Consider the following 27,093-nt stretch of genomic DNA (forward strand, 5'->3'; position numbering starts at 1 on the left):
CAGGTCGTTAAACAATACTGTTTACCGCTCATTCCATATTAAGTGTCGCAAGTGTGAAATCCCCTATCGCCGAATGAAAGCCTCATACCTACTGGTTTCCATAAACAACTATATGTTAACGTTCCAACATGGCAACGAGGTTATTGGGGCAGGTTATGTTACAAACGTTTATATATCTGAAAGCGAATACACAGAAGGAATGCCGTGCAAATGAATTCATATTGGACAGCAGACTCGTAACAGAAGCAGAAAGCCTAAACCTGTTTGTATGCGCACATGTTAATGAATGTGAGCCTATACGCTTATAAATACTTTGTAGCTTTTTCAAACCGTTTACAGTAACTTATATAGGTTTGAATTTTGTTTTGTGAAAATTGTTTTATGGTAACGTGAAGCTGTGCCCTAATTGCAAAGATTATAAAATTGCGATTTTTAGGTACTAACGCAGCAACAGCATACAATTTTACTCACGAATAGAGTAAATTTATAAGTTTTAGTTTAGAAAATTTCCAGAATGGGTATTTTATGTGGTGACATTTAAAATCATTCATTTTTTTATATATAAGCTTATATGCTGTTGCAAATATATATTGAAAAACAAACAATTGCCTGAAGTTTTCTTTTATACTTGTATTCTTTATTTATTGTAAATCACTGCTCTTTTCCAAGTTTCTTTTTTAGGAGATTTGTTAAACCTTTATCTAATTGAAGTCCATTCAGCAAACATGGCGATTAACCTTGCTGTGTGGATGATTCTGCTTGGTTTAGCAGCTTCACCATCGGTTTCTGGAAACGACCAAGGTTCGCAGACTATCAGCGTTCCAGGTGAGAATACTTGTTTAAATTTATGGATAAAATAAATGCAATTTATTTTTTCTCGCGTGGCGGGGCAACGACAGTGGTTATAACACGGTTGTTCCATTGATTAAATGTGTTTTATACTACCCGCTTACGAGTTACTACGTATATCCATAAGTTAGCACGTTAAGATTAGTTATTCTATATGTCTTTAATGTGTAGGAAGGTAACCTGGTAGCATGCGCGACATTCGTATAGTTTTAAAACCAAATGCCGTTCACGGCAAAAGTTTATGATAAATTGTATTTATCTCTACGGAAGCAGTAAAAACCAAGATCAAATAAATTAAACAACCAAGAGAATGGAATAGCAGTAAACGACAGTCACCCAAAAAATGAGTAAAAATGCCCTATAGTAGGCTACTGTAGGGGTAGATGGGTCACCTTTAGCACATAATATTAAAATATCCTGATGGTGTTTTAAATAATTAACAACGGTCTATATGTACGTTCTAAGGTTACGGTTTAATAATTCTTGGAATGTTTTTGTTTACTATCAAATGAGACGAAAAAATACAACGAAAAGTGTCATCTTCCCCCACACTATATATATATAAAAGCGTGGTTGCTACTAAAAAGGCCTGGGGTGACAAATCATAAAAAGAATGACGCAAATAAAACCAGAAAGTGTTGAACTACCTCATTATACCTGGCTCCATGGTTCGCTTCTAATATTTCACCCACGTGATGTACGGTCACGTGATATCGATATCACATGATTGTGGGGTGGCGTGATTTCGCAATCACGTAAAGAATGTACGACACAATCCCTTGAATGTGATTCAATTTATGTTCGCTAAAGGCAGGCACGCGAACAAACGTGTTACTTATCAATTTAGCATGATTCCGTTTGCGCAACTATATTTTATAAGTCCTTAGAGTAAATGTTGCCCTTGAAAATCTAATACGATTCTGTTATATACGAGACACTTTTACCACATAACATCCGAATACCCCGATTGTGTTTTAAACAATTAACAACGGTCTATGGTAGTCGAGGATATGGTTTTATATACTTCTTTCAATGTTCTTTGTTTATTAACCCATCAGACGAGAAAGTAGAATAAAAAAGTGTCCCATCTTCCCCACCCTACTATATTTCAATTTTTGAATGTTCATTTTACTACTTTGTTATTATAGGTTACGGAAATTATGAGTTTCAAACCACTACATGGATTAACACCAATACTGCCGAGCATCGGCCGGCCATCAGCGTAACCGTTTATCCTTCGTATGACAACAACAATAGTAGTGGCAATAACTTCACTTTTTCCGGAAACATAACTAGCGGCGGAGTCGTTTGGGCAATCTATTCGGAGAACGTCTACAGTCTGTATTACTACTCACCAAAGGCAGAATTCAATACATCGTATAATGTGATTGTTGAAGTGATGGTTTCTAGTGCCAGCATTGTCACATACACGGCGAACATAACAACATGTATGTATGTATGAATGAATGTAACTTGTTAATCCCCGCGTGGCGGGGCAATGAGAGTTGTTATAACTCGGGTGTAATGTTTCATACTCATGTTTGCTTGCGCGTTTCTACATATGTGTAACTTTGTGAGTGTTTTTTCATTTTTTAATGTATGGCTTACAATTTAGACCCCCCCTGTTAGCACCACTGGGTCGGAGCAATTATCATTAAGTGTCTTGTCCACAATAAGCATTAGGAATTTATTCATTCTTTTATCACTTAAATTTTTCCTGTAGTTGGCTTGTGCAAGTTTTCCGATAATAATCTTACCGACACCCCAAAAGAAGTAACTACCCCAGGGTGGCCTGACAGTTACCCCACCAACATATATTGTATCTGGAATTTGACTGCCGATGCTGGAAAAGTGGTCGAAGTCACTGTAGAGGAGGGTCAAAGTGACTATTCAGATTACCTAATGGCATTGAGCTACCAGGTTATTATAAACTTATATATAAGTATATACTGTACTCCACATAGAAGTACTTTAGTCAGTATAAACACAATTTTGCCCTTTTTCCATATTGTAAAGTAGGTTGGGGTAAGATGGTCCATGTTCTCATTCTTTTTTATCGATCCATTTGGTAGTAAACAAACAATATTTATAGATTTATATAACTGTATTCCGCCGCTCTAAAAGTGTGCCCTTAATTGTTAAAAACACAATCGGCAAATAAGGGACATTATGTAATAATAGTACCATGCATATCTTACCCCACAGTACCATATTTCAGTCTTTTAAATGTTCTTTAAAAGCATTATCCATCTTACCCACAGTACTATAATACATTTGTCTTAACATACATAGTAACTCGAAAGTCGGCATGAGGTGTATGGAACAAAACACTCGTGTTATAATGATTAACATTTTCCGGCCAGGATAAAGCAAGTTACATTCATTCATTCTTTTAAAAATCTTTTTAGAAACCGTATTAATCTTGTCCCGGACTACTGTATACCTGTTTTAATTTTAACACATTTATGTTTCTATGCAGACTTACTCTCTTCTAACCCTGTTTTCGTCAAGTGGCAACATAACATCATCACAACCACACACCTCTGTGACTCCTAACGTTATTGTGGGGTTTTATTCTGACCAGTCCATTACGGGGAAAGGGTTCAGGTTCTCCTACAGGCAAATAGGTATGTTCGTTGGGTACCAGTCAAAAATACTTCTAATGTCACCGCACCGTAGCACAGTTGTTAGCACACCTGCCTCTAACTCAGAGGTAATGAGTTCAAGGCTCTTAGCTGCTACTATTGCGGGTGTATGTGTCCTTGGGCAAGACTGCTCCAACCTAGTGGTTACTAATGGATTGTCTAAGTTATAAGCCACACATAAAAGAATTCCCCCTACTCCACAAAAAATAATTATCCACAAAGTAACAAACTTAAAACTCGTAAGCTGGCACAAGGTTTATAAAACAGAATGGGTGAGTTATAACCAATGTCGTATTGAGGCCATGAGAGTATAAAGTATTTTACATTCATTCTTTCATTCATTCAGTGTTACAGATTGGACAAATTAATCAAAAAAAATTATAATACTGAACAGTTGCAACAACATGGTATGGATAGGGTTTGAGTTAAGAAGTTAGGTTTTAGGGGTTAAAAGAGGATTTTTCAACAGCATGTTTATTTTCTCATATTTCACAATGTAATTCTAAGCTTATGCACTTACCACCTACTGTAATGGTAATCATATAGAAGTAAAGGACACAAATTCATAGTTTAGCTAGCATGTGCTTTTAAACACCCTTTATAGCCTGTTTTAACAGCAGCCTTATTGCTGCGAGTTTTTACTTTTTAGTTCCTTAAATAATGCAAGAAATTTTTCTTTGTTGCAATAGATAAAAATTTATGTTAGGATATAAACCTTAAAACATTAAGTTTTTAGTTCAATATTATAAATTTTCTAATAGTTACACCAATGCAAATAAAAAAACTTAGTAAGTTCTTTAACCTATTTTTCATTTGTTCCAGATGCACCAAACGACACTTTAATTACCTACCCAGTATATAGTAAGTAATGATGTTAAAATACGATTCAACAAATTAATTTTATGTTTCTATTCACAGCTTCCAGTGGTTTCTCATTTTGGGCATATACACATATAGACGTTTTTTATAACTTTGGAGTTAGCATTAGCCTGAATGTATATCCGAACTTTATGTACGAATACAACTCAACTGGGAATTACTCATTTTCTGGAAACATATCATCAGATAGTGAAGTTCGACATATATCAGCAGACAACGCCAATTATTTTTACTACCATGCCACAAACTTTACCCAAAACACAACATATACTTTGTATATTGCAGTTTCAGATAGTACAAACACTACTATTGCAAATTATACGACAACTTTGGTAACAGGTAATTAATCTTGTACCTACAGTGCTGCTTATATGCTTTTAATATCCAGTGCCATGGCACAGTGGTTAGCAGGCCTGCATCTAACCCAGGCTATGGGTTCAAGGCTTCTCGCTGCTACCATTGTGGGCAATAAAAACTCCTGCGTTCCGGCCACCCAAGCATATAGCAAGTCACATTCATCATAATACTCCATTTCCACAGCTACTGTGCACATGTTTGATGATGCTGACTTATCTGGGACCCCAAAAGAAGTAACTACTCTTGGTTGGCCAGGAAATTACCCGGAAAATACAGCCAGTGTTTGGATTTTAAATGCAGACCCTGGAATGGTGGTTCAGATCACTGTACATGAGGGTGGTGATTATACTTATTTTGATACCTTGATTGGACAAGACCATGCTCCAAATAGTGTAAGTAAACAATTTTTGTAGTCCGTTTTTGTATCAATGCTTTTGGCTTTGCTCTACTTAAATGAGTGTGACTCATTTATTAACACAGGTGTTCTGTTTCATACATTTCGTAACCTTTGACGATTTATCACATATGTAACTTTATATGTTTTTTTTAAATAAATTTTTATAAGTAATTGCATTATTTGTATTCTTATTTTCTTTTAGACCTTCTCCATGGGTTTCATGTACGTTTATGGAAACGTAACAACAGATCAAATTTACACTTCTAAAACCGCAACGGTTTATATTAGTTTTATATCGCACGTATTCTCACCAAAAGGATTTAGATTTTCTTACATCCAAACAGGTTTGTGAGGTCACAGAGGTAACTATGTGGCAATAACCCACCTTATGTAGCCTTTATCCTAATGTTTTCCATTCAAAATGTACTACTGTTAAACAATATCTAGTAAATTGTATGATATTTGTGCAATTTCAGGCAGAAATAAACTTTTTAATATCTTACAGAACCTTCAAATGACACTTATTCAACCATGCCAACATATGGTAACTCAACCATGCCAACTTATGGTAACTCAACCATGCCAACTTATGGTAACCCAACCATGCCAACTTATGGTAACTCAACCATGCCAACTTATGGTAATTCAACCATGCCAACTTATGGTAACTCAACCATGCCAACTTATGGTGACTCAACTATGCCAACTTATGGTAATTCAACCATGCCAACTTATAATTCAACAATGCCAACTTATGGTAAGTTCCTTAAATAATACAAGAAATACTTCTTTGTTGCAATAGATAAAAATTTATGTTAGGATAAAAACCTTAAAACATTAAGTTTTTAGTTCAATCTTATAAATTTTCTAGTAGTTACACCAATGCAAATAACCCTAGTTGTGTACTGTGTAATTGGTTTTAAAAAAAAACATAATAAGTTCTTAAACTTATTTTTCATTTGTTCCAGATGCAACAAACGACACTTTAATTACCTACCCAGTATATTGTAAGTAATGATGTTAAAATACGATTCAACAAATTAATTTTATGTTTCTATTCACAGCTTCCAGTGGTTTCTCATTTTGGGCATATACACATATAGACGTTTTTTATAACTTTGGAGTTAGCATTAGCCTGAATGTATATCCGAACTTTATGTACGAATACAACTCAACTGGAAATTACTCATTTTCTGGAAACATATCATCAGATAGTGAAGTTCGACATATATCAGCAGACAACGCCAATTATTTTTACTACCATGCCACAAACTTTACCCAAAACACAACATATACTTTGTATATTGCAGTTTCAGATAGTACAAACACTACTATTGCAAATTATACGACAACTTTGGTAACAGGTAATTAATCTTGTACCTACAGTGCTGCTTATATGCTTTTAATATCCAGTGCCATGGCACAGTGGTTAGCAGGCCTGCATCTAACCCAGGCTATGGGTTCAAGGCTTCTCGCTGCTACCATTGTGGGCATAAATGTCCTTGGGCAAGATACTTAATGGCAGTTGCTCCAACCCAGTGGTCAATAATGGGTTGTATAAATTGTCAACTGTACAATATAAAAAAACAAACAAAATCTCATATGTGGTAACTCACACAAGGTGTATGAAACAGAGTTATAACGACTGTTGCGTTCCGGCCACCCAAGCATATAGCAAGTCACATTCATCATAATATTCCATTTCCACAGCTACTGTGCACATGTTTGATGATGCTGACTTATCTGGGACCCCAAAAGAAGTAACTACTCTTGGTTGGCCAGGAAATTACCCGGAAAATACAGCCAGTGTTTGGATTTTAAATGCAGACCCTGGAATGGTGGTTCAGATCACTGTACATGAGGGTGGTGATTATGCTTCTTTTGCTACCTTGATTGGACAAGACCATGCTCCAAATAGTGTAAGTAAACAATTTTTGTAGTCCGTTTTTGTATCAATACTTTTGGCTTTGCTCTACTTAAATGAGTGTGACTCATTTATTAACACAGGTGTTCTGTTTCATACATTTCGTAACCTTTGACGATTTACCACATATGTAACTTTGTATGTTTTTTTCAAATAAATTTTTATAAGTAATTGCATTATTTGTATTCTTATTTTCTTTTAGACCTTCTCCATTGGTTTCATGTACGTTTATGGAAACGTAACAACAGATCAAATTTACACTTCTAAAACCGCAACGGTTTATATTAGTTTTACATCGCACGCATTCTCACCAAAAGGATTTAGATTTTCTTACATTCAAACAGGTTTGTGAGGTCACAGAGGTAACTATGTGGCAATACCCCCCTCATGTAGCTTTTATCCTAATGTTTTCCATTCAAAATGTACTACTCTTAAACAATATCTAGTAGCTTGTATGATATTTGTGCAATTTCAGGCAGAAATAAACTTTTTAATATCTTACAGAACCTTCAAATGACACATATTCAACCATGCCAACTTATGGTAACTCAACCATGCCAACGTATGGTAACTCAACCATGCCAACACACGGTATGTATTTATAATTCTAGTAAATCTAGTGCATTGTTTCAATATTTATTTTTGAAAGTAACTGTCATTAGGCCGTTATACTAACGGGTTTAAACGTCATACTCTGTAAACTGATTAAGAAATTCATTAAGGCTATAGTTAGTTGCTGGACTCTCCCTTACTTATATAATCTAGTATTTTTTAAACTGTTATCGTCACTTTATAAAATTCCAGATGTTAGTGCAACCCCTGCAAAATTATCAGGATAGGCTTACATACCCTGCGCTATAAAAATTGATTCCATACCCGACTCTATTCTTTTACAAAGTTACTATATGTAGCTCTCTGCTCAATCAATAGAATTACTTTGTTTTTAGGTGAACATATTTTAATTTTATTTGAACATAGGCAGAGTTCCACTTTTAAATGCCCGTTGGTACCCTGACTAACTCTATTATTTTTTTTATCAGCAATCACCACTACAGCTTCTGCTCCAACTGTTCCTGTGTTGCCACCAGTGCAAGGTAAACTCCAAAACTTTGTTACAAAAACTACCCACAAATTTAAATAACTCATGGCAAGGTCCACAAAACATTACTCCCATTTTATAAGACTGTCATTTCACAGCCATCCAAGGACTTTGATTCCTTCACCCACAAAGTTATGTATGTAGTAACTCATAAGCAGCACAAATTCTATGAAACAAAACCGCAATGTTATGACAACTGTCATTCTCTTCTACACGTGGTTAAATAAGTTACATTCATTGATTCAAATGTCCAAAACAATGACATATGTTGTAAGCCATAAGCAGCAGAAGGTGTATGAAACTGAACACCTATGTTATACCTTTCACCATTTTACACAACTATTTCCGACAGTTACAGCAACAGGAGGTAATGGGATCATCTACGTGGACCTTGGTTCATCTCGATACAACTACACCATTACTTTTGATGCCCAGAACATTCAAGTCTCAAATGTGGATTCTTACATTATTGAAGGCCTTGGTGCAGATCTAGAATTTGAGTTTGAAGTTGAAGCATATTTTGATGGTGAACTTCTCTCCACTTTGACACTTACTGCTGAAACAAGTGAGAGAGTTTATTATCTTTTGCGTTAGTTTGCTTCTTTTGCAGAGACTGATGATGCCATGTTAGAAATATATAACTCATATAATACAATTTGTTGGACTTGATTTTTGTCACTTACATTTTTCATAGCACTTGATTCTAAGGATTTATTTTCTTTATAGCTTTATAGATTTTCAATCTGGAAAAGGATTTGTTATACCTTTATGAAATAGATCGTTAAAGCTATAAACCAACCTTTCATATAATTTTGTAAATGTTTTCCGCAGAATCTTGCACTGAAACTTGTACCAACGCTGTCTGTGTTGTGGCAACTGGTAACGTGCAAACCTGTAAATGTAGGCCAGGATATACTGAAGAAGAAACAAATACAGTTGCTCTCAATATACAGAACTTGCAGCAACCAAGCTGTGTAGATGTTAATGAATGTGGAATGCCATGGATCACTTGCCCAGCAAACTCTGTCTGTTCCAACACTGTTGGATCTTTTGTATGTCGCTGTGGATCTGGATTTACAATGCAGAATGGAGTGTGTACACGTAAGAAATCATTATATTTTGTATGGTTATTTAATGCGAATATGTCCTTTATCTTGTGCAAAAGAAAAAATTAGGCGTAATTTTAAGAGACATGCTTCAAAGGCTAATAGATCAGTTTAATTTTTGTGATGAAAACAGAAACAAACATTTGTGTAATTGGTAACTATCTTTTGTGCCAATTTATTTAAAACGATATAATATTAAACAGTTAAACACACAAACACACTGATCCTCATTAGGCCAACATTTATATACATCGCAGAAGATGGTTTTTGTTCTGAAACCAAAATGTTTCAGATTAAGATATTTTCATAGAATATCATATTCAAATGACAGTTGTGAGTGTAAATGTGAAGCATGAACAAAAGGCTCTTTGTATTTCAGTTATCAACTTGTGTGAAAAGAGCACACTTTGTGAAAATGGTGGAACCTGCACTCCATTGCCTGGAGACTTTAGGTGCGAGTGTCCACAATATTATAGTGGGAAGTCATGCAAAGATTACACATCACCATGTATAGGTGGACCCTGTGCAAACCTTGGTACTTGTAATGATCTCGGTGGTTCATACTCCTGCTCTTGCACTCAAGCATATTCAGGTAATATGGCATCAAAGCTGAGAAACTAATAATGTTTGTATTTAGTGAATACATCTTAGTCTTATTGGATTTTCTTAAATTGGGCCAAAATGGATATTACTTGCATACTGTGTGTTTTTCCATTTTTTGTGCAGTGATATAATTTAGACCATAATGCAAGGAATGAAAACACACCTGTAACAGAAGATCAGAGCCAGAAAAGCATACACTGTGTTTAACAGTGTGAATTTATTTGAAAGTCAAGTTATACAAATTTTTAACTCAAACATTTTGCTTAAATTAAAACAGGGGCCACAAACTAGTGTTCACAATCAATGAATAAACTATGGTTTAAACATTTATTTTTATGTGTAGGTCCAACATGCCAAACAGATGTAAATGAATGTACAGCTGGCATTAGTACTTGTGTTGCGAATGCATTCTGTACCAACACAGTAGGAAGTTATAGATGTACATGCAATGAAGGCTACTCAGGTGATGGGTTTGTCAAATGTAATGTTGATGTATTGTTGCCATATGGAGAAAATGCAATGGATGAATTGTTGACTATTGGTGATGATGTAGCTTCACCAAAACTAATGTAAGTCGGATTTATCATTACTTATTTATGTAGTAGGTTTAGCAGACTCACTTTTATTTGAAACTTTTACAAAAAAAGTTTTTACTTGTGCCTTGTTTTCAACGACTGTTGTTTTTTTTCTGTTATTTTTCTTCTTTTCTCTGTTTTAAATATCTGACTATTGTTAGTGCATTCAAAAAGATAAATACCATTCGTGTTTATGTTGTATAGTGGGAACTATCATTTTGTCCACTAATCATAGTGGGTTCAATGTTTATTACTTTGTGCATGCTTGGAAGTTGCTATGTATGAAACATTGCGGGAAACTGGGAGATTTATGTGTACTGCTAACTTAACATCCTTTAAAGATCATTCAGTTGTCAATTGGATGGGTTTATAAAAAGTAATTGCTTATTTGGCGATTTTGACAACCTTGGTTAAAGCAACTAACTCCAACCAATAGTCTACAACATTGCATACATCAATATATTTTCCGATTACTTAGATAATGATTACCATTCCAGCATTCCATTTCCAATGGCATTTGGACAGAGAACATTCACCACTTGCCGTGTAACTTCTAATGGTATAATTACCTTTGGTCCTGAGTCTTGGCATGTGCGATACTTGTACCAACCTCGCCAGAACGGGTTCGGTTCTTATAGAGTAGCAATGCTGGCTCCATTCTGGGATGATTTCCATCCAAGCAGGTTCAATGACGGCCGTGTTTATTATCAGGTATATTACGCATTTAATAGTTGTTTATGCTGGCTTATAATTAGCATTGGATAATCAGGCTTCTAATTAGGTATCATGAAGATCTTTTGGTAACATTTAACTTTGCTGGTAATAAATATGAAGTGACTTTAATAGGAGGTCAAAACAATGGTAAACAAAGTAATATGCCACCAGAAGAGCTCTATCAAACCTAACTCTGTATTATTATATGGTTGCTATTTAGCTCTACCAGAAAATGGTACCAATGCTTTAAAAATATAGTTTTCACGTATGTATGTATAAAAACAAGTTTAAACGAAGGAAAGTGAATACAGTGCTGTGGTATCTTTTCTTCTTTTTCTATTTGCCATATATTACCAAGATTTCAATGCCTGTATTACAGTTGTATTTTTTTATCTGGACATAATGATCTTATAAAATAAAATTAAAATTACTTTAATCAGGTTTACAACAAACAATCCACAACTCTGTCTGTCTCTGCCTCTGCCGTGGTTGCAGAAGTGGACAAAAGGATCGGAGAATTTGTAGGAAACACAAATTTCAAGTCAAGTTATGTTTTGAAAGCAACCTGGCATAATGTGGTCATGTATTATGAGTATTACAACAGAGATTATGTGAGTTTAAGCTATACTTTGATTGAATAATTTTATCAAAATGAAAATTAATCAACTGTAGCAATCTACCTACTGTACCACTTAAATGTCTTACTAGATAGCATTACATGATATAATGTTTATTTGTTCTTGAAAATTTTGAAAACACACTGATCATCATTTGGCCAGTCATAAAACACATTAACAATTTGAAAACTAGGCTTGTCTACAATTGTAATAGGTCTGTGTAGGATTGAATAGATAAATGTAATTTATTCGTACTAGTTTTGTCAGGCTATTACAGTTGCTATACCCTGGGTGTGGACTGTTGTCCACTTGCAGTATGTCATACAGTGAACATTTTAAGTTTTAATTTCTTACTCTATATATCGGAACAGCCCAGCACCTTCCAAGCCATTTTAGCCTCAAATGGAGAGGAGACATACGTAATATACAACTACAAGGAGGATGCAATGTTATGGAATGTAGACAAGAGATACTATGATAACAACAGAGCTTTGATTGGATATACAAATGCACAAGACCTTGAGTTTATTGAAGTACAAGGAGAATACAGGCCTGACAAACGACCGCAAACCGGTGGTAATTATTAAAGCCTGAAAAATGAATGTAACTTGCTTTATAATTACGAGAAGGGGCAACAACAGGCCTAATAGGTTTTAATGGTGTGTTCTGTTAGGCAACTATTTATATTTTTTGGTCAAACAACATTTAGTTAAAGATAATTAAATTTAATTTTTACTTAGTCTTCATATGCTATTTAGATAATCTTAATGACAAAATAAAACTACTGCTCATCTGTTACAGGAACTAGAAACGGGCAGTATTTCTACCATTTGACACCAAGCTCCTCTAAAACTTCCAAGTCAAGTGCAAAGGCTGCATGTATGGCTTGGTACAATGAAGATAAGGATGATAAAACAGATGGATGGCTGGAGTCAAATACAACACAGCCATGTCCGTGCACTGCTGCACAAGCCATACTTGATCCACGCTTTGCACTTAGTGTTGAGGTTCATCTGAACTGGATTAAGTTATTTACCGACTGGTACTCGCAATACTCATGGTGGTCAGATTATAATTACGTCAATGGAAGCAGCATTGAAACTGATGAATGGAATTATGAAGAAAGTAAGTTCTATGTCAAGTTATGTTTGATTTTTAATTTTTAAAGATGCAAGTTATAGTTTATAACATTTTACAGCTTATATAAACATATGTTGTATTAGGTTTTATTACAGGATTCGCATAATTTAGTTTCCTTTCCATAACACATAATGTAGTATTGGGTTATTTGTGTATCATAGTTGTCTAATAACACAATTCTCGGTCCATGCGCCTGACCTTTGCTTATCTGGCCATGAACCCTTACCATTTTTAATGTCATAAACTTGATATTATGTTTAGCTCTTTACCACCGGTGTTACCAACTACGTAGCAACACTGGGCCACGTTGTTGCTATGGTAGCAGAGAAACCGAATTCAATATCTTTTGGGGTTGGTGGATTGGTGGACCCCTTCTACAAGGCCCAATGAGTAGCAGATATGAGAGATACCAGATTCCATTGGTGGAAGACAGTACTGATTGGTGGGATTGGATTTATTACAGAGACCAAGCAAGATTTAATGAGCAACTCAGGCTTGCTTTAGGTTTGTAAAAACTGGTTGAAAAGTAGTGTCATAATCAAGTTACATTTTTCCACACCTTGGAATTGATTATCATTTAGGCATGTGGTTTAAATTTCACTAATTTTCAATTAAAAATTGCAATGGTACTTTTTTTTAAGTCTAGATAACAGCAGAAGTTAAAGGTACCCTTAAACATGGTGACTTTGAATTGATTACCAATTCAAAGTTTCGGACATGATCTTTAAGTAAGCACCTGAATGCATCGCATTTTTTCAACCTTTAGCAAAATACGGGAAGCCCCAGCCCCCAACACCAAAACTGCTTGCATACACCTGTATGAAATATTATCCACATTGGACTAGTGTGATCTGGTGTGATCCATGCGCCCGATAGCATTGCAGTAAGGTGTATTTCAGCATGCTTGTAATATCATTTCTGCAGAAAAAGATCTGATTCCACGAAGGCAATGTTGTATTGAGAGTGAATCTGACTACTACTGTGATTTGTACAAGCAGAGAAGACCAGCAGCCACATGCGATGGATATGAACAAGTCTTTCCTAGTAATTATTTTTAAAATTCAAACAAAATGGCAGTAGTGCAAGAGCTTAAAAACTTGTGGGTTACTTTAAATACTCTTACATTGTTTGGATCTGTTTGCATTATTTCAAATATTTTTTTGTATTTATTACTTAATCATTTTGAATCAAGTGCTACAAAATACTGAATGATAAAAATCCAGTTTAACGGGTATGTATTGTGCCTGAAACAGCATCATCAGTCTCTTATTTAAATAGAATTCTGTTTGTTACTGTATTCATAGGGGAAAATAAAATTTATGCTATGTTGAATAAAAATTTAAACTATTTTAGAATGGACAGTTGGTGACCATCAAATAAAAGTTAAAATAAAAAACTATTTTAGGTTGAAAAATTTGGTGGCCCTATATAAAAAACTAAATAAAAAACTTTTCCAGGCTGGACATTTGGTGACCCCCATATTACCACTATTGATAGCAACCAATATACTTTCAATGGAGTAGGAGAATTCCATTACTTGTATGCACCCGGTGTTTTTAGTATTCAAGCTCGTATTAAAAAAGCAACTACAGCCGATGGTGGTGAAGCTGGTGGAACCATCTTTGTTGCTTTTGCTGTGAAGGATCATGAATACAGTAACTCAGGCACTGTGAGTAGATTTATTTAGTTAATTTATATAAAAGGAATATAGTATGCAGATATTAGGAGTAAAGTAAACTAGAGTACCAACCTAGAAATAGGATATCTTTAAACGACTGCATTAGAAATGTCAGAAAATTTGTTTTCTTGTGCTGGTTTATCCCTTTGTTCCAGTTTTAAATTAAACAGTTATGTCTTGAATGGATGATTGTAACCTATTTATCATGATGTGTTGTTGGGCAACCACAGTAGTTATAACAGAAGTGTTCTGTTTCTTACACCTCATAACAACTGTGCATAAAACCATTGCTCTAACGACTACAACTGTCTGGCCCCTAAATTCTCAACACAATGATATTTTCAAACCTACTCTAGTGTTTTTTATTCAGGTTCAATTTGACATTGACTCCTCTCATGTTAATGGCACAGGAGTCCTTGTATCGGTCAACGGTGTTTCACAAACACTAACAACAGGTAAAATATAACATTTTGGACTAGATTTGTTTTAATTTATGACTCTCATGTTTTTACGGAATTGTGTTTTCTATTGTTAGTATTTTTTTGTTGTTGTTAAACTCTTGTTGCTGTTTCTATGTTATTTTACTTGTAGCATAATTTAATAACTAGTTTCTTTCCCTTTTTTTCCTTTTTTGACTGCGTTTAAAGGAAAAAAATGCGTTATGTAATTGCTGCTACCATCATGTTAACCTCTAAACTTTTGTATTTCAGTTGAGACATCTATTAACCAAGTAAGTTTATCAATAAAAGATGGATCCTACCAAGCTAAATTTCCTTCTGGTTCATCAGTTGTTGTGTCTGCTGCAGGTAAGAAAATAAAAGCAAGCGCTTAAACTCGCTTCATTAACATTCATGTGTTATCTCGTATAATTATTCCCACTGGTTTAGGTCTTACTGTTGTGTGTTACTCTTCTCTATGTGATCTACTGATACGTTCATTTTAAGTTGAATAAAGTCTATGATTAGTTTTACTCGTCAAGTAGGCTTTCGACAAACTTCTTTTTTTATTATGACCCAAACTTTTAATGAAACTTGTTTATAGCCGAATCTCTATTGAACGAATTGTTTTCTGCATATTTAGGTTCCATTTAGTCTTACTTGGTTCTAATTAAATATAAATGGCTTTGGTGTATTAACCGCACTTTTTCAACCAAGTAAATGTAAATATGATTTCAGAATACATGCTAAGTATGCAGTTTACTGGAGATACTGGAAGTTTAAGGAATGTGTCAAAGGGATTACTTGGTGAGGTGTATTGAACACAAACTTGTTATATATAAATAATTGTCTTCATATGTTTAGCTTTGAAAATTATGAAACCATCTTTGGCCAACGTTCTGCTGTGGCAGTAAACATTAATTGACAACTTGGAGCTTAAGATTTTTAAATATAACAGTTTTTATGTAACAGTTATTTTTTAAGAATTTAAAGGCAAAACATAGGCTTTGGTAAAAAATGGAGGTTTAATATAATTTAATTTGTTTGTGTTTACACAGGGAAATGGAATGGAGTGAAAGAAGATGATTTTGAGTTAAGGAATGGAACTATTCTTACTTGGGAAGACTTACAACCAACAGATAACTTGGATATTTTGAATGGAACTTTGCTGGAGCAGAAACTTTACACCTTCGGTCTTTCTTGTAAGTTTTTACATATCTGTTTACATATACTCTTTTTAGGGCAATGTGCCAACCGTGGCCTAAATCCTCTGATGTGGATTGGATGGGTAATTGGTAAATGTCATTTTTTTTATTATGCTCATGCCAAATACAAATGTAAGAGTACTTTGTTGAAGACGCATTGTAATTTTGTATCTGTGTATGTATTCGCCAGTTAAGGAATGCACATTGTTGTATTATTACTACTTATAATAAACAACTGAGATTACCCTCGCATACCATATTGTTGCCTCGTACAACTCATGCTCAACCCAAGCTCTGGCAAGTTAAAATGATGGAAATGTTAAATTAAAACTTTCAAAAACAACTTTTTGAAATGTTAACTGTTCCAGGGCAAATAACAGAGAGTGAGAGTGTTTTCAACTACAGTGGGGGTGGTGACACCTTTGCCTTGCATAATCCGACACCAACATCTGAGCCTCCATTCCTGGAGGTGCTTGTTGCCCAGCAGGCCACAGAAAGCCATTTCCAATCTGTTAAGGAGAACTGCACAACAAATGGGGTTGTATCAACCACTTGTTTATATGATGTGCTGGTCACGAACAGGACTGCCATAGGGCAGGCAACTTTAACAAATTCTGATTCTTCAACAGCTGCTGCTGCGGCTAACTGTAAGTTTTTGGTAAATTCCTGATAAGTATATTATAAAAATGTTCTTCCGAAATGGCCATGTTTCTAAAATTGAGTGTGCAATGTCCAACCTGTTTTAAAACAATGTTGCATACTAGTTTTTAACTGAATAATTGAATATTTTGTATACATTGTTTAAAAACTCTCATTTTTTCCAGCAAACAACCCACCTAATATAACAGTGGTAGATGGAGCTAATATTGAAAATGGAAACACTTTCTTGGCCCAACTGACCATACTTTCAACATTCAGTGTTTCCGCTGTTGATCCAGATGGTGACAGTGTTACCTTTTCAATTTTTGCCAACAATTCTGTATCTGGCATCACTATTGACTCAAGTAAGTTGGAACATCAATTATTTTACTATAGAATGTTAGGTATTTATATTTTAGTTTTTGGAAACATATGTCTTTAATACACCTACTTTAATTTGACCAACTTTTAACACTCAGTTAAGTAACTGATAATTAAAATGCTATATTGCTTTGTTCTACAGTATAACGTCTGCGTATGTTTTGTGGCATACCATAAAATAATATACATATATATAATATAAGTTTCGTAGTGTATTTCAAATTGAAAGTCTTTTAATTAAAGCATTAGTGTTGTGTTGCTATTTGAAATTGATTTATAAAGAATTAGTCTTGATGTTTTAATTTAAAAATCTTCTATAAAGCATTATTGTAAAAAGTTTAACACACCACAATTTTTCTAGGCACTGGAGTTGTATCATGGACACCAAATGATGCAAACAAGATTACAGGAAATACGAACCAAACCCTTGTCATACAAGCCTTGGATGGGAAGGGTGGTGAAGCTGTGTTGAACATCAATATTAAACTGTGTGTTTGTGCTAATGGTGGAAGTTGTCTAAATGATGAAATAGTAATCGGAAGAGAAAATTATGCTGTAAGTTCAGTTTAAAAGAATGATTGTAACTTATATATTCTTGTGTGGTTGGGAAGGCAGTCACTATAACATGAGTGCATACTTACCAAGTTACAATGTATGTAACTTTGGGTCATTATTTTTGGTGGAGATTTTAAATTTTAATATTGTTTGGCTGACTTTTTAGATAGCCCATAAGGAACTTTTGGTAATTGCTGATAAGTAACTTGCTTGAGGACACACCTGCAATGGTAGCAAGATTGAACCTCAAACTTATATCTTCTGCTCCACCAGGTTTATATTTCATAAAAAATAATTATTTCAGATTGTTGGTTGTAATTGTACTGATGCTTACTCTGGTGATGATTGTTCAGAAGATAGGAATGGATGTCTCTTGTCAGCTTGTTTTGCTGGTGTAACATGCACTGATAACCCTGCACCTGCTACAGGGGAAACTTGTGGAGATTGTCCAGCAGGAACCACAGGTATGTGGCTATCTTTCTTTGTTACATTGTTGACCTTTTTTATGGGTCTGAGATTCAGGCCAGATTTAGCTTTAAGTGCGTTAATCTTGTAACAATCATCTATTTCGCAATGGTTTCTGAGGTAATAGGTGGACTCTAGCTTCCATTCTATAGAACAAAATACAGAATGAAAGCGTGTCAATGAAATAGCAAATGAAGTTTGTTTTTTTAATACTACACACTGCCCAGACGTTCTAACATGATATTTCATATGACACTTTTATTGAATTAGTTTCAAAGCCTTATTCTTCTCTTCTCTGTTTTAATAATTCTTCACCACTGTATTCAAAGAAATATTTTTCAATATACCAGGTGATGGTAGAAACTGCACCAACATCAACCATTGTGAATCGAACCCATGTGCTCACCTTTGTGAACCACTTTATAATGCTTACCAATGCACTTGTAATGATGGATATCAATTAAATGCAAACAATCGCACTTGTGATGACATAAATGAATGCACAGAAGGCACACCTTGTAATGTGAAGCCTAACTCACTTTGCAACAACACAATTGGAAATTACACGTATGTAAATATAACATGAATTACCTTTGGAGACAATGTTTTGGCATCTTTTGTGAGTAGGATCGAAAGAAAAAAATATTGGTTAATTTGATAAGTCTATATGCGCCTTTTTCTATTTTGTTCCATCCTAGTAAGGTCATGCGGTGTGACACGCCATGGAACTTGAGATTTTGACCATCTGCGCATTTATCCTTGGCTTGTAAATTTACAGCATCCATAATTTTACGTCAGCACGCTTCTAATAGTGTACTTATAAAACATTTAAATTTTTAATAAGTAGTTAAATATACTTTGAACATTATTTTTGTTACCAAATGAAAATTATATTATTGGTAATACGTTGATATAACATCTTCTTTGATAAAATCAAATTATTTTAGTTGCTATTGTCCTTCTGGATTCAGTGAAGGCAACAACAGATGTGATGATGTAAATGAATGTACAGCAAATACATTCACCTGCCCATCCACTGCTACCAGTTGCTTCAATAAACTGGGGACATATGGATGTTCCTGCAACTCTGGATACTCCAGGTGAATTAAAAATAAATGTAACTTATTTATCCTTATGTAATGGGCAATGACAGTTACTGTAACATGAGTCATGGATATTCTATTTTCAGCACCTTATGCCTGCTTACGAGTTACCACTTATTTAAACTTGTGGGTCAATTTTTGGGGGATATTTTTTGTAATGTTTGGCTAACAATTTAGACAACTGATAAGGGACAGTGAGCATCAGTTGTATGAATGCACATTCTTTCTGGTTGGTGTATAACAAGACACCTATGTTATAACTCGACAATGAGCATAAGTTTATAAACCTACATAACCCCACTCACATTTAATGCCAGATTTCAGTCTCAAAATACAGTTTGCACTTTTTCTAATACAGTTAGCCATTACTACAAAATACAAACATGGTATAAATTTATATACATTATGTTTGCAGAGCTGCAGGTGCAGATGAGCAATCAGCTTGTACTGACACTGATGAATGTGCATTGAACCAACACACATGTGATAGTGTAACGCAAGTGTGTAGGAACATTGAACCTGGTTTTCAATGTGATTGCAAGTAAGTGTTTTATTCTTTGTGGTGTTTAAATAATATGATCTTTGGCTTATTGTTTGTTATAAAAACGATACCCATCATGCCATTTTAACATGTGAATAATGTGGTGTAATGGGCCAATCCTGGCTAATCCTAGGACCCATGGCATGCTATGCTGAGGGACCTTACTCACATACAATAAAATGTAAACAATTATTTGGTTAAGTAGGTTACATTAATTATATCAGATCCTTTTATAAAACAGGACAGGATTCCAACTTGTGAATGGTGTATGTGATGACATAAGAGAATGTCAAAACTCCCTACTAAACAACTGTACATCACCAAACATGCAATGTGTTGAACAAGAACCAGGCTTCTCATGTGCTTGTTTGCCAGGATACCAACTTAATGGGCAGGTGAGTGTCATCATATTGGAATATTTAGTGTGCGCTGATTTACAAGTTTTTGGGCCTAAAAAAGATCTAAATGATACAATTTTCGGTATGCAGGTTTTTGTCTATGACACTTAACAGTAGTTGTTCTGACCTAGTGGTTACTTATAAGTTGTCATACATTAAAAAGTATAAATACTAATTTAATCAGTCACACTAAGTTAGCTATGTGGCAATTCGTAAACAGGCACAAGCTGTATAGAACACCCAATTTATAGATACTGCCATTGTTCTGTCATGTGAGAATGAATAAGTAAGTTACATTCATGACATAAAAATTTATTTATTTATTCATTAAGTTATGTGAGGACATCAATGAATGCTTGACAAGTGGAATCTGTCCAGTGAATAGCAACTGTGTGAATAGAGATGGGGGATACACATGCATATGCGACCCTAACTATGTCTGCCCTGGTAAGTACGATCTTAGTCTGTTATTTATACTGTTTTACCAAGTAGGGCATAAAGCTCATTAAAAAAATCCTTTGTCTTTTTGTGGTATGACTTTTTGGTAAAGTATTTTGAGCTATTTTTTGTCCATTGAAATGTGTTTTCTTAAAGCTCTTGTAAAATGGGATGAGATATTGTTACTTAAATGTTAGGCATGCATTATTTTTGCCTGGAAAAGGAATTTTAGGCTTCTGATTTTATGATTTCTTGTTGGTGATATATTTATTGGACCATTTTTATAGTTATTTAATTTTCTTGCTCTTAGTTCAAACCCAGTGGTCACTAATGGGTTGTCTAAATTAACATGCATACAAAATATATATGTAAAAAAAATACCAGTCACATATGTGGAAACTTGTAAGCTGGCATGAGGTGTATGAAACAGAACACCTGTGTATCATGATTATCGTTTTCCGGCCGCGCAAGGATAAAGCAAAGTACATTAATTCATTCATTTTAGTGAATCCATTTGTCAACCCTGTCACTGTACTGAGTAAATCCAAGAGTTGTATGACAATTATAATTGATGATGGTTCACTTTATGGTCTCTATGAGGTAGGTTGTAGTGTGTAAATAAGGAATGAGGATACATATGTTAAACCTGGGCAGTGAGCATAAGGTGTAAAAACACACCGTAATATGTATAAATAGCACCTATGTTGTAACTGGACAGTAAGTATGAAGTGTAAGAATACACCATGTGTGACTGGTTTATAGGAAAACACCTATGACACCTATGTTATAACTCATTAGAAGTTAGAATATGTGTTTGCCCCAAGGATTAATGTTTAGTTGCCAGTAGCAATAATATATATAGGCCTAAAGGAGATCTTTTAAAAAAAATTTTTTGATACGCCTTTGGACAAAAGAACGACAAACCCTAATGATGTCTTGGAAATAAAACACAAAACCATCATTTGTCACATGATTTCTTTTATTATACATCTGGCCGCAAGACCACAATATTATATATGTATATATATATATATCATACAATAAGTTTTTAATCTTAACTCCAGGTTAAAGCTGTTTCTGACCAAAACAACTTCTTGATCAACTCCACATCAATTAAAACAAGATTATGTGGTTTGTCTCCAAACACCAATTACAATATCAGTGTGAGGGTTCTTGCATTGAAGGATTCAAATGAATTTTACACAACCACTGAATTCAGTCAAGTCACTGTCGCTACAACAGGTTAACTTATATATACTGTTCGTGCTAGGCATGTTTTTACTTGTATCTGCTCTTCCAGCAAAAAATAATTGACACATTTTTTATTTTTTATTTATTTTTTATGTAAGCCAGTAAGTAGTAACTATAGCATATTTATGCTGATTAATTGGTTTCCATGCTAATGTTTTACCAAGTTCATTCTGCTATAACAGCATAATGCCTACTGCCTTACTAGTATCATGACAATAACACAATTTTTAATTTCCATGCACTAAAATATCTTAAAATCAGTAAACTATAAAATTTGTCCAAACTTAATGGACCACTGGTCAGGTTTTATTACTTACAGGATTGCGGGTTGGTGTATTTTTAGTGCAAGTTTTAAGCAATATCATTTTGCTGTTGATTCGCTTCCACTCGTTTTTAAAATAATAAGATAAACTGATGTTATAGTATTTACAATACCTATGGAGGCTTTTAAAATGAATGCATAAAAATTAGATTATCTTAACCTTCCCTATTTACACAGATGCTACAAAGATCCGTTTCTCCTTACGCATCACATCTGAAACATACACAGCAGAGATGGCAGATATTAATTCCGCTGCATCACTTGCGCTGAGGAGTCGTCATGAGAGCACACTGAACTCTGGATTGACCTTCAACGTTGGAGGAAATTCTGTGACATCATCGGCTGTTCTCTTCATCAGATTAACGTGAGTTAAACTTAACATAGAAGTGCTTTTAATAACGTAACCGATATTTTGTAGAATATATATTTTGCATAAAATGGTGTTTTATTTAATTTAATGGATTTTTATGGGTGTTGTCTTCATCAGATTAACAGGAGTAAAACTTGATTTGGGATAAGTCTTATGAAATAGGTGCCTGACAAAAATCAAGTCCAACGAGTCTGGAGGAAATATATTTCCCATAAAATAGAAAAATCAGTCTCTGCCAAAGAGACAAGAAAGAACAAGATTGAAAAAAATGCCTTGGATAAATCAAATGTTCAAAATTATAGAGTTTCCAAAATCTGCTAAAGTTTTACTAATTAGAAAGACCACTTAAACACAGGTCATTTGTAACTAATACTGCCATACTAAACTTTAATAACTTAGCAAAAAAATCAGGGGGAATCAATATTTTTCGAAAATCTGTGTGAAAAAAAAAAGATAAATCTTGATGCATTGATTTATGTCCAACTTTAAACCCACCCGCAGATCAGGAAGTGTTCGTGCAGATTCTGAGGCTTCTCTTACTTCTCGTAGTCTTGCTGACTCAACAGCAACTGCAGATGGTTCAAATCTTAACTCAGCAAACTATGCGAGTCTTGAAACAAGTATGTTATTATAACATTTGATGATATGTAAAACTTTATGTTATTAAAAAACTGGTAAAATTTGCTTTTTAACCTGAAACCTGAAATATTTGTGATACTAAAAATCATGAAAAATTACTTATATATATGTTTAAATGTTTTTTCAGTCACGAATGTTCCCAACCCACCTGCCAATCTCATAATTAGTGAAGTTACTGATTCTATGATTACTTTAAGATATGATGCTGTTGCTGGAGCTATTCAGTATGAAGTGCAGTGTAAGTTTTACTTGTTTGAGAACACACTGTGCAAGTTTTATCCCTCGCACGTTTTAATAACTGTCGTTATGTTGAATTTTTTTTTCCTGTCTTGATTAATTGGATCCATGCTAGTATATTAAATTATTCATTTTACTATATTACTAAAAAAATTAAAGTTTGTGTTGTTTTGTGTTTTATAATTTTTTTTTTGACTTGTATTATTTTTTCATCAATATCCTTTTTTTCTAAAATCATTTTTTTTACAGTAACACATGGACAAAACATTAGCAGCTACATGACCACAGCCACAACGTACACCATAAGCAATGTTCCATCTAACACCATATGTTCAATTCAAGTCCGTGTCATTGCGACTGTTGGAACAACTGCAGCTGCACGATCTGACTTTTCCGACTCAATTGAAACAACCACTCGTAAGTATTTGGGTTTCTTCTGTAGCATATTTTTTCATGGCCTGGACTAAGTCTTCGCCACATATGTCCAAAACTCTTGCCACAGATTTTTTGTCCTTATCATTTTACCCGAATATATTCTGCCAAATGTTTTGTTCCGAAACTTTTTCCCAGCTGTTTTTGTTTCGTCTAGGCATTTGTTGTCAAATAATAATTATTGCCTCTTTGTATATTTATGACATATTGTAACATAATAATTTTTCTATATATAGATACCGGCCATATTGTAACATGTTATTTATCCCTATAGGCCCTGTTGTTCTTGGTCTCCTAGTTTCCTCTATCACTGAGACAAGTGCAGTGATCACCTTCAGCTCAGTAACAAGGGGCGTGTACTACACAGTTCAATTAGATTCCAGCTCCAACAACCTCACCCAATCAAGTGTCGTTTCTGGAAGTTTAAGTTTGAGTGTAGGGGGGTTGGTCAAAAGTAACACTTATACATACACTGTGGTAGCAGTTGCTTTAGATGTAGATGGTAATCATCATTCAAGCGCACCAGCAACTGTTACTTTTACTACAAGTGGTAGGTTATCCAAGCTTTTGTTTTGTCCATGAATTCATAACAATTTAAAATCAAATAAAAACAAAAGATTTGGGAAGTTTTGTAAAGAAGTTCTGTTTGAAAGTATTGGCTGTTGCAAAATTGTAGGTGATTTGTTAGTGTTAAGACATAACAAATCGTATATTTATTTGAACTGGGTTGTTGTTTTATTTGTGAAAATTATTAAGTACTTCAATATCTAGCATTAACGTTATGTATTGGCACAGTTAACCAAAAAAACAACAAAAAAATGGTAGAAACTTTTTTACCTTTATTGATTGTTTAAATTATTTGAAGTTACTGTTTTATCTATCTTTAATAAATGTTTGTCATAAACATTGCTATTTTCATAAATTTTTATTTGCAGTATTATAATTTTTCTCAAATTGTAAAAATCAAAATTGTATAACCTGCTAGAAAAGTTAATAGTTTTTTTTTTCCACTTAAAAGGTTTGTGTGGAAACAATCCTTGTTATAATGGAGGTCTGTGCTCGGAGATTGGAACTATTGTTGGTTGCACGTAAGTTTAGTGTTCTTACAAAAGCTATATAAAAGTCACACAACAGTTTTTATGGAAAAGATTCAGATTCTTTGTATTTTTTCTGATTTTTGTCAAAGTTTTGCATATTTCCTATACATCAATACTGCCCTGTGATAACAACTGCATCCAAATTCAAACATTTTACCGCAATTTCTAATATTGCAAACCTCCGAAAGTTGTCTGTATAAATGAGTTCAGAAATGAGACTGTTTAGAAAATAATGGCCTACATTATTTATTTACAGATGCCCATCAGGCTTTACAGGACTGCTTTGTGAAAGCCAGGGTACGTATAAGTTATTTATAAAAATAAATCTCATCAAAATTTGTCAATAAACAGTTACTTAAATTTATAACAAAAGTGCATTGATACACACTGCTTAATTAAAACCTATAATATAAATTTTCTTTTAGACAATTCTGATGCATTGAAGATTGGACTTGGAGTTACCGGTGGTCTTATTGGTGGAGCTCTGATTGTTCTTTTCTTGTTTTGGTTTGTTAAGAAGAGACCAGCAGCATATACACTTCATCCAGAAGAAAGTAAATGAAAAGAATATTTTTTAAAGATATATATTTTTAAATTCCACAATATAACATTTAGTTAAAAACTCTGATAACTGCAAAACAAAATTTTCTGTTTTGTCTGGATTTGTTATATGTACTTCATTGTTGAATAACTACTCTGCTATTTTTACTTTCTTTTTTTAGAAAATTACCTATAATTATGATGGTGTTTTATAGTTATACTAATAATTTTTGAAGGTGCGCAAGAAAAATTGAAAGTATTTTTGCTTTTCAAAATAAATTTAATGCATTTTCTTTCGCAGAACCAACAAGATTTGAAGAATAAGAATAAAAAAACGAATTTCTGTGTTAGTTTTGTAAAAATTGTGTCAAAAAGACTTTAATAAGAAGATTAAATATGGTCAAGCACCAGAATGTCAGTCTTATTTCAAATCGTGAATTGGTTTCTAAACTGTTGTATCTTACCTACATTAAGTATTTAAAATGTTATACGTATACAATTGTTGGTTGTAAATAAAGTATTTTTGTATAATTGTGTTTAATGCGTATGGTGTATAAGAAGTTTAGGCTTGTTCGAAGGTAAAAGTTATTCACAGGACATTAATGTCTAAAAATTTTGTAAATATATGCTCAATTGAAAAAAATCCTAACGAAAAAATATTTTGGACAAAATAGGGGTGAAATCTCACATTTTAAAATTTAAAAAATAATCAATATTTTTTTATAACAATTTTTATATTTTTTTTATAAGTTTTATTATAAACACATGATATCGGTTATAAACACATGACCGATATCATGTGTTGGGGTAGAATCATACATTTTTGACCTTAGCAAAAAATGAGATTGTTTCGATTTATGGTACAAACACGTGATACAGGTTATGCGTTTGGGTAGAATCTCACATTTTCGACTTTAGGAAAAAATTAATTTTTTTATTTTTCGTACAAACACATGATACTGGTATCATGCGTTGGGGTAGAATCTCACATTTTCAATTTTGGCAAAAATCAGATTTTTTTAGTTTTGGTACAAACACATGATACCAGTATCATGCGTTGGGGTGGAATTTTACATTTTTGACTTTGGCAAAAAATTAAGTTTTTTAGTTTTGGTACAAACACATGATACTGGTAATCATACGTTGGAGTAGAATCACAGATTTTCAACTTTAGCAAAAAGTCTGATATTTTAAGTTTTGGTCCAAACACATGATACCGGTATTATGCGTAAATTTTCCACTTTGGCAAAAAATTAGATTTTTTCGAGTTTTGGTACAAACACATGATACTGATATCATATGCGTTGGGGTAGAATCTCACATTTTCGACTTTAGCAAAATATTGGATATTTTTTCGAGTTTTGGTACAAACACATGTTTTTGGTACAAACACTTTTGCAAAAAAATTGATTTTTTTTAGTTTTGGTACAAACACATGATATTGGTATCATGCGTTGGGG

The 27,093-nt window shown here is 33.9% G+C and overlaps 1 protein-coding gene across 3 annotated transcripts; it reads left to right on the forward strand.

The window, feature by feature from the left end:
* The first annotated feature begins 32 nt into the window (after positions 1-32).
* On the forward strand, positions 33-26,169 carry LOC149735852 (uncharacterized). Of its 3 annotated transcripts, none has more exons than XM_089878674.1 (50): positions 33-825; positions 1,998-2,297; positions 2,573-2,769; positions 3,329-3,476; positions 4,317-4,355; positions 4,413-4,712; positions 4,914-5,122; positions 5,330-5,471; positions 5,633-5,884; positions 6,096-6,134; positions 6,192-6,491; positions 6,838-7,046; positions 7,254-7,395; positions 7,556-7,642; positions 8,092-8,145; positions 8,503-8,715; positions 8,982-9,251; positions 9,636-9,848; positions 10,203-10,428; positions 10,932-11,145; positions 11,589-11,759; positions 12,137-12,341; positions 12,567-12,890; positions 13,167-13,409; positions 13,830-13,949; positions 14,363-14,574; positions 14,954-15,038; positions 15,294-15,389; positions 15,759-15,827; positions 16,079-16,222; positions 16,594-16,872; positions 17,050-17,229; positions 17,607-17,800; positions 18,105-18,264; positions 18,616-18,832; positions 19,213-19,365; positions 19,784-19,909; positions 20,151-20,304; positions 20,640-20,754; positions 21,251-21,345; positions 21,810-21,987; positions 22,496-22,682; positions 23,190-23,308; positions 23,455-23,565; positions 23,814-23,981; positions 24,271-24,546; positions 25,015-25,084; positions 25,350-25,390; positions 25,519-25,647; positions 25,935-26,169. In XM_089878674.1, the coding sequence occupies exons 1-50, from the start codon at positions 726-728 to the stop codon at positions 25,955-25,957; spliced, it is 8,298 nt and encodes a 2,765-aa protein (XP_089734800.1). In that variant the 5' UTR covers positions 33-725; the 3' UTR covers positions 25,958-26,169. The 3 variants fall into 3 exon arrangements, with proteins under 3 accessions (XP_089734800.1, XP_089734803.1, XP_089734801.1); XM_089878677.1 differs by having other exon boundaries at positions 5,633-5,791; XM_089878675.1 differs by lacking the exon at positions 6,096-6,134.
* The last annotated feature ends 924 nt before the right edge of the window (positions 26,170-27,093 follow it).

Source organism: Ciona robusta, chromosome 5 (assembly GCF_009617815.1).
Source record: "Ciona robusta chromosome 5, ASM961781v2".
Lineage (NCBI taxonomy): Eukaryota > Metazoa > Chordata > Ascidiacea > Phlebobranchia > Cionidae > Ciona > Ciona robusta.

Bases quoted from the DNA above. Each gene is read 5' to 3' on its own strand.
- LOC149735852 (XM_089878674.1), top strand. From the start codon at position 726: ATGGCGATTAACCTTGCTGTGTGGATGATTCTGCTTGGTTTAGCAGCT. The intron at 15,828-16,078 runs GTGAGGTGTATT...GTGTTTACACAG, and splicing joins TGTGTCAAAGGGATTACTTG to GGAAATGGAATGGAGTGAAA. The intron at 21,988-22,495 runs GTTAACTTATAT...CTATTTACACAG, and splicing joins AGTCACTGTCGCTACAACAG to ATGCTACAAAGATCCGTTTC.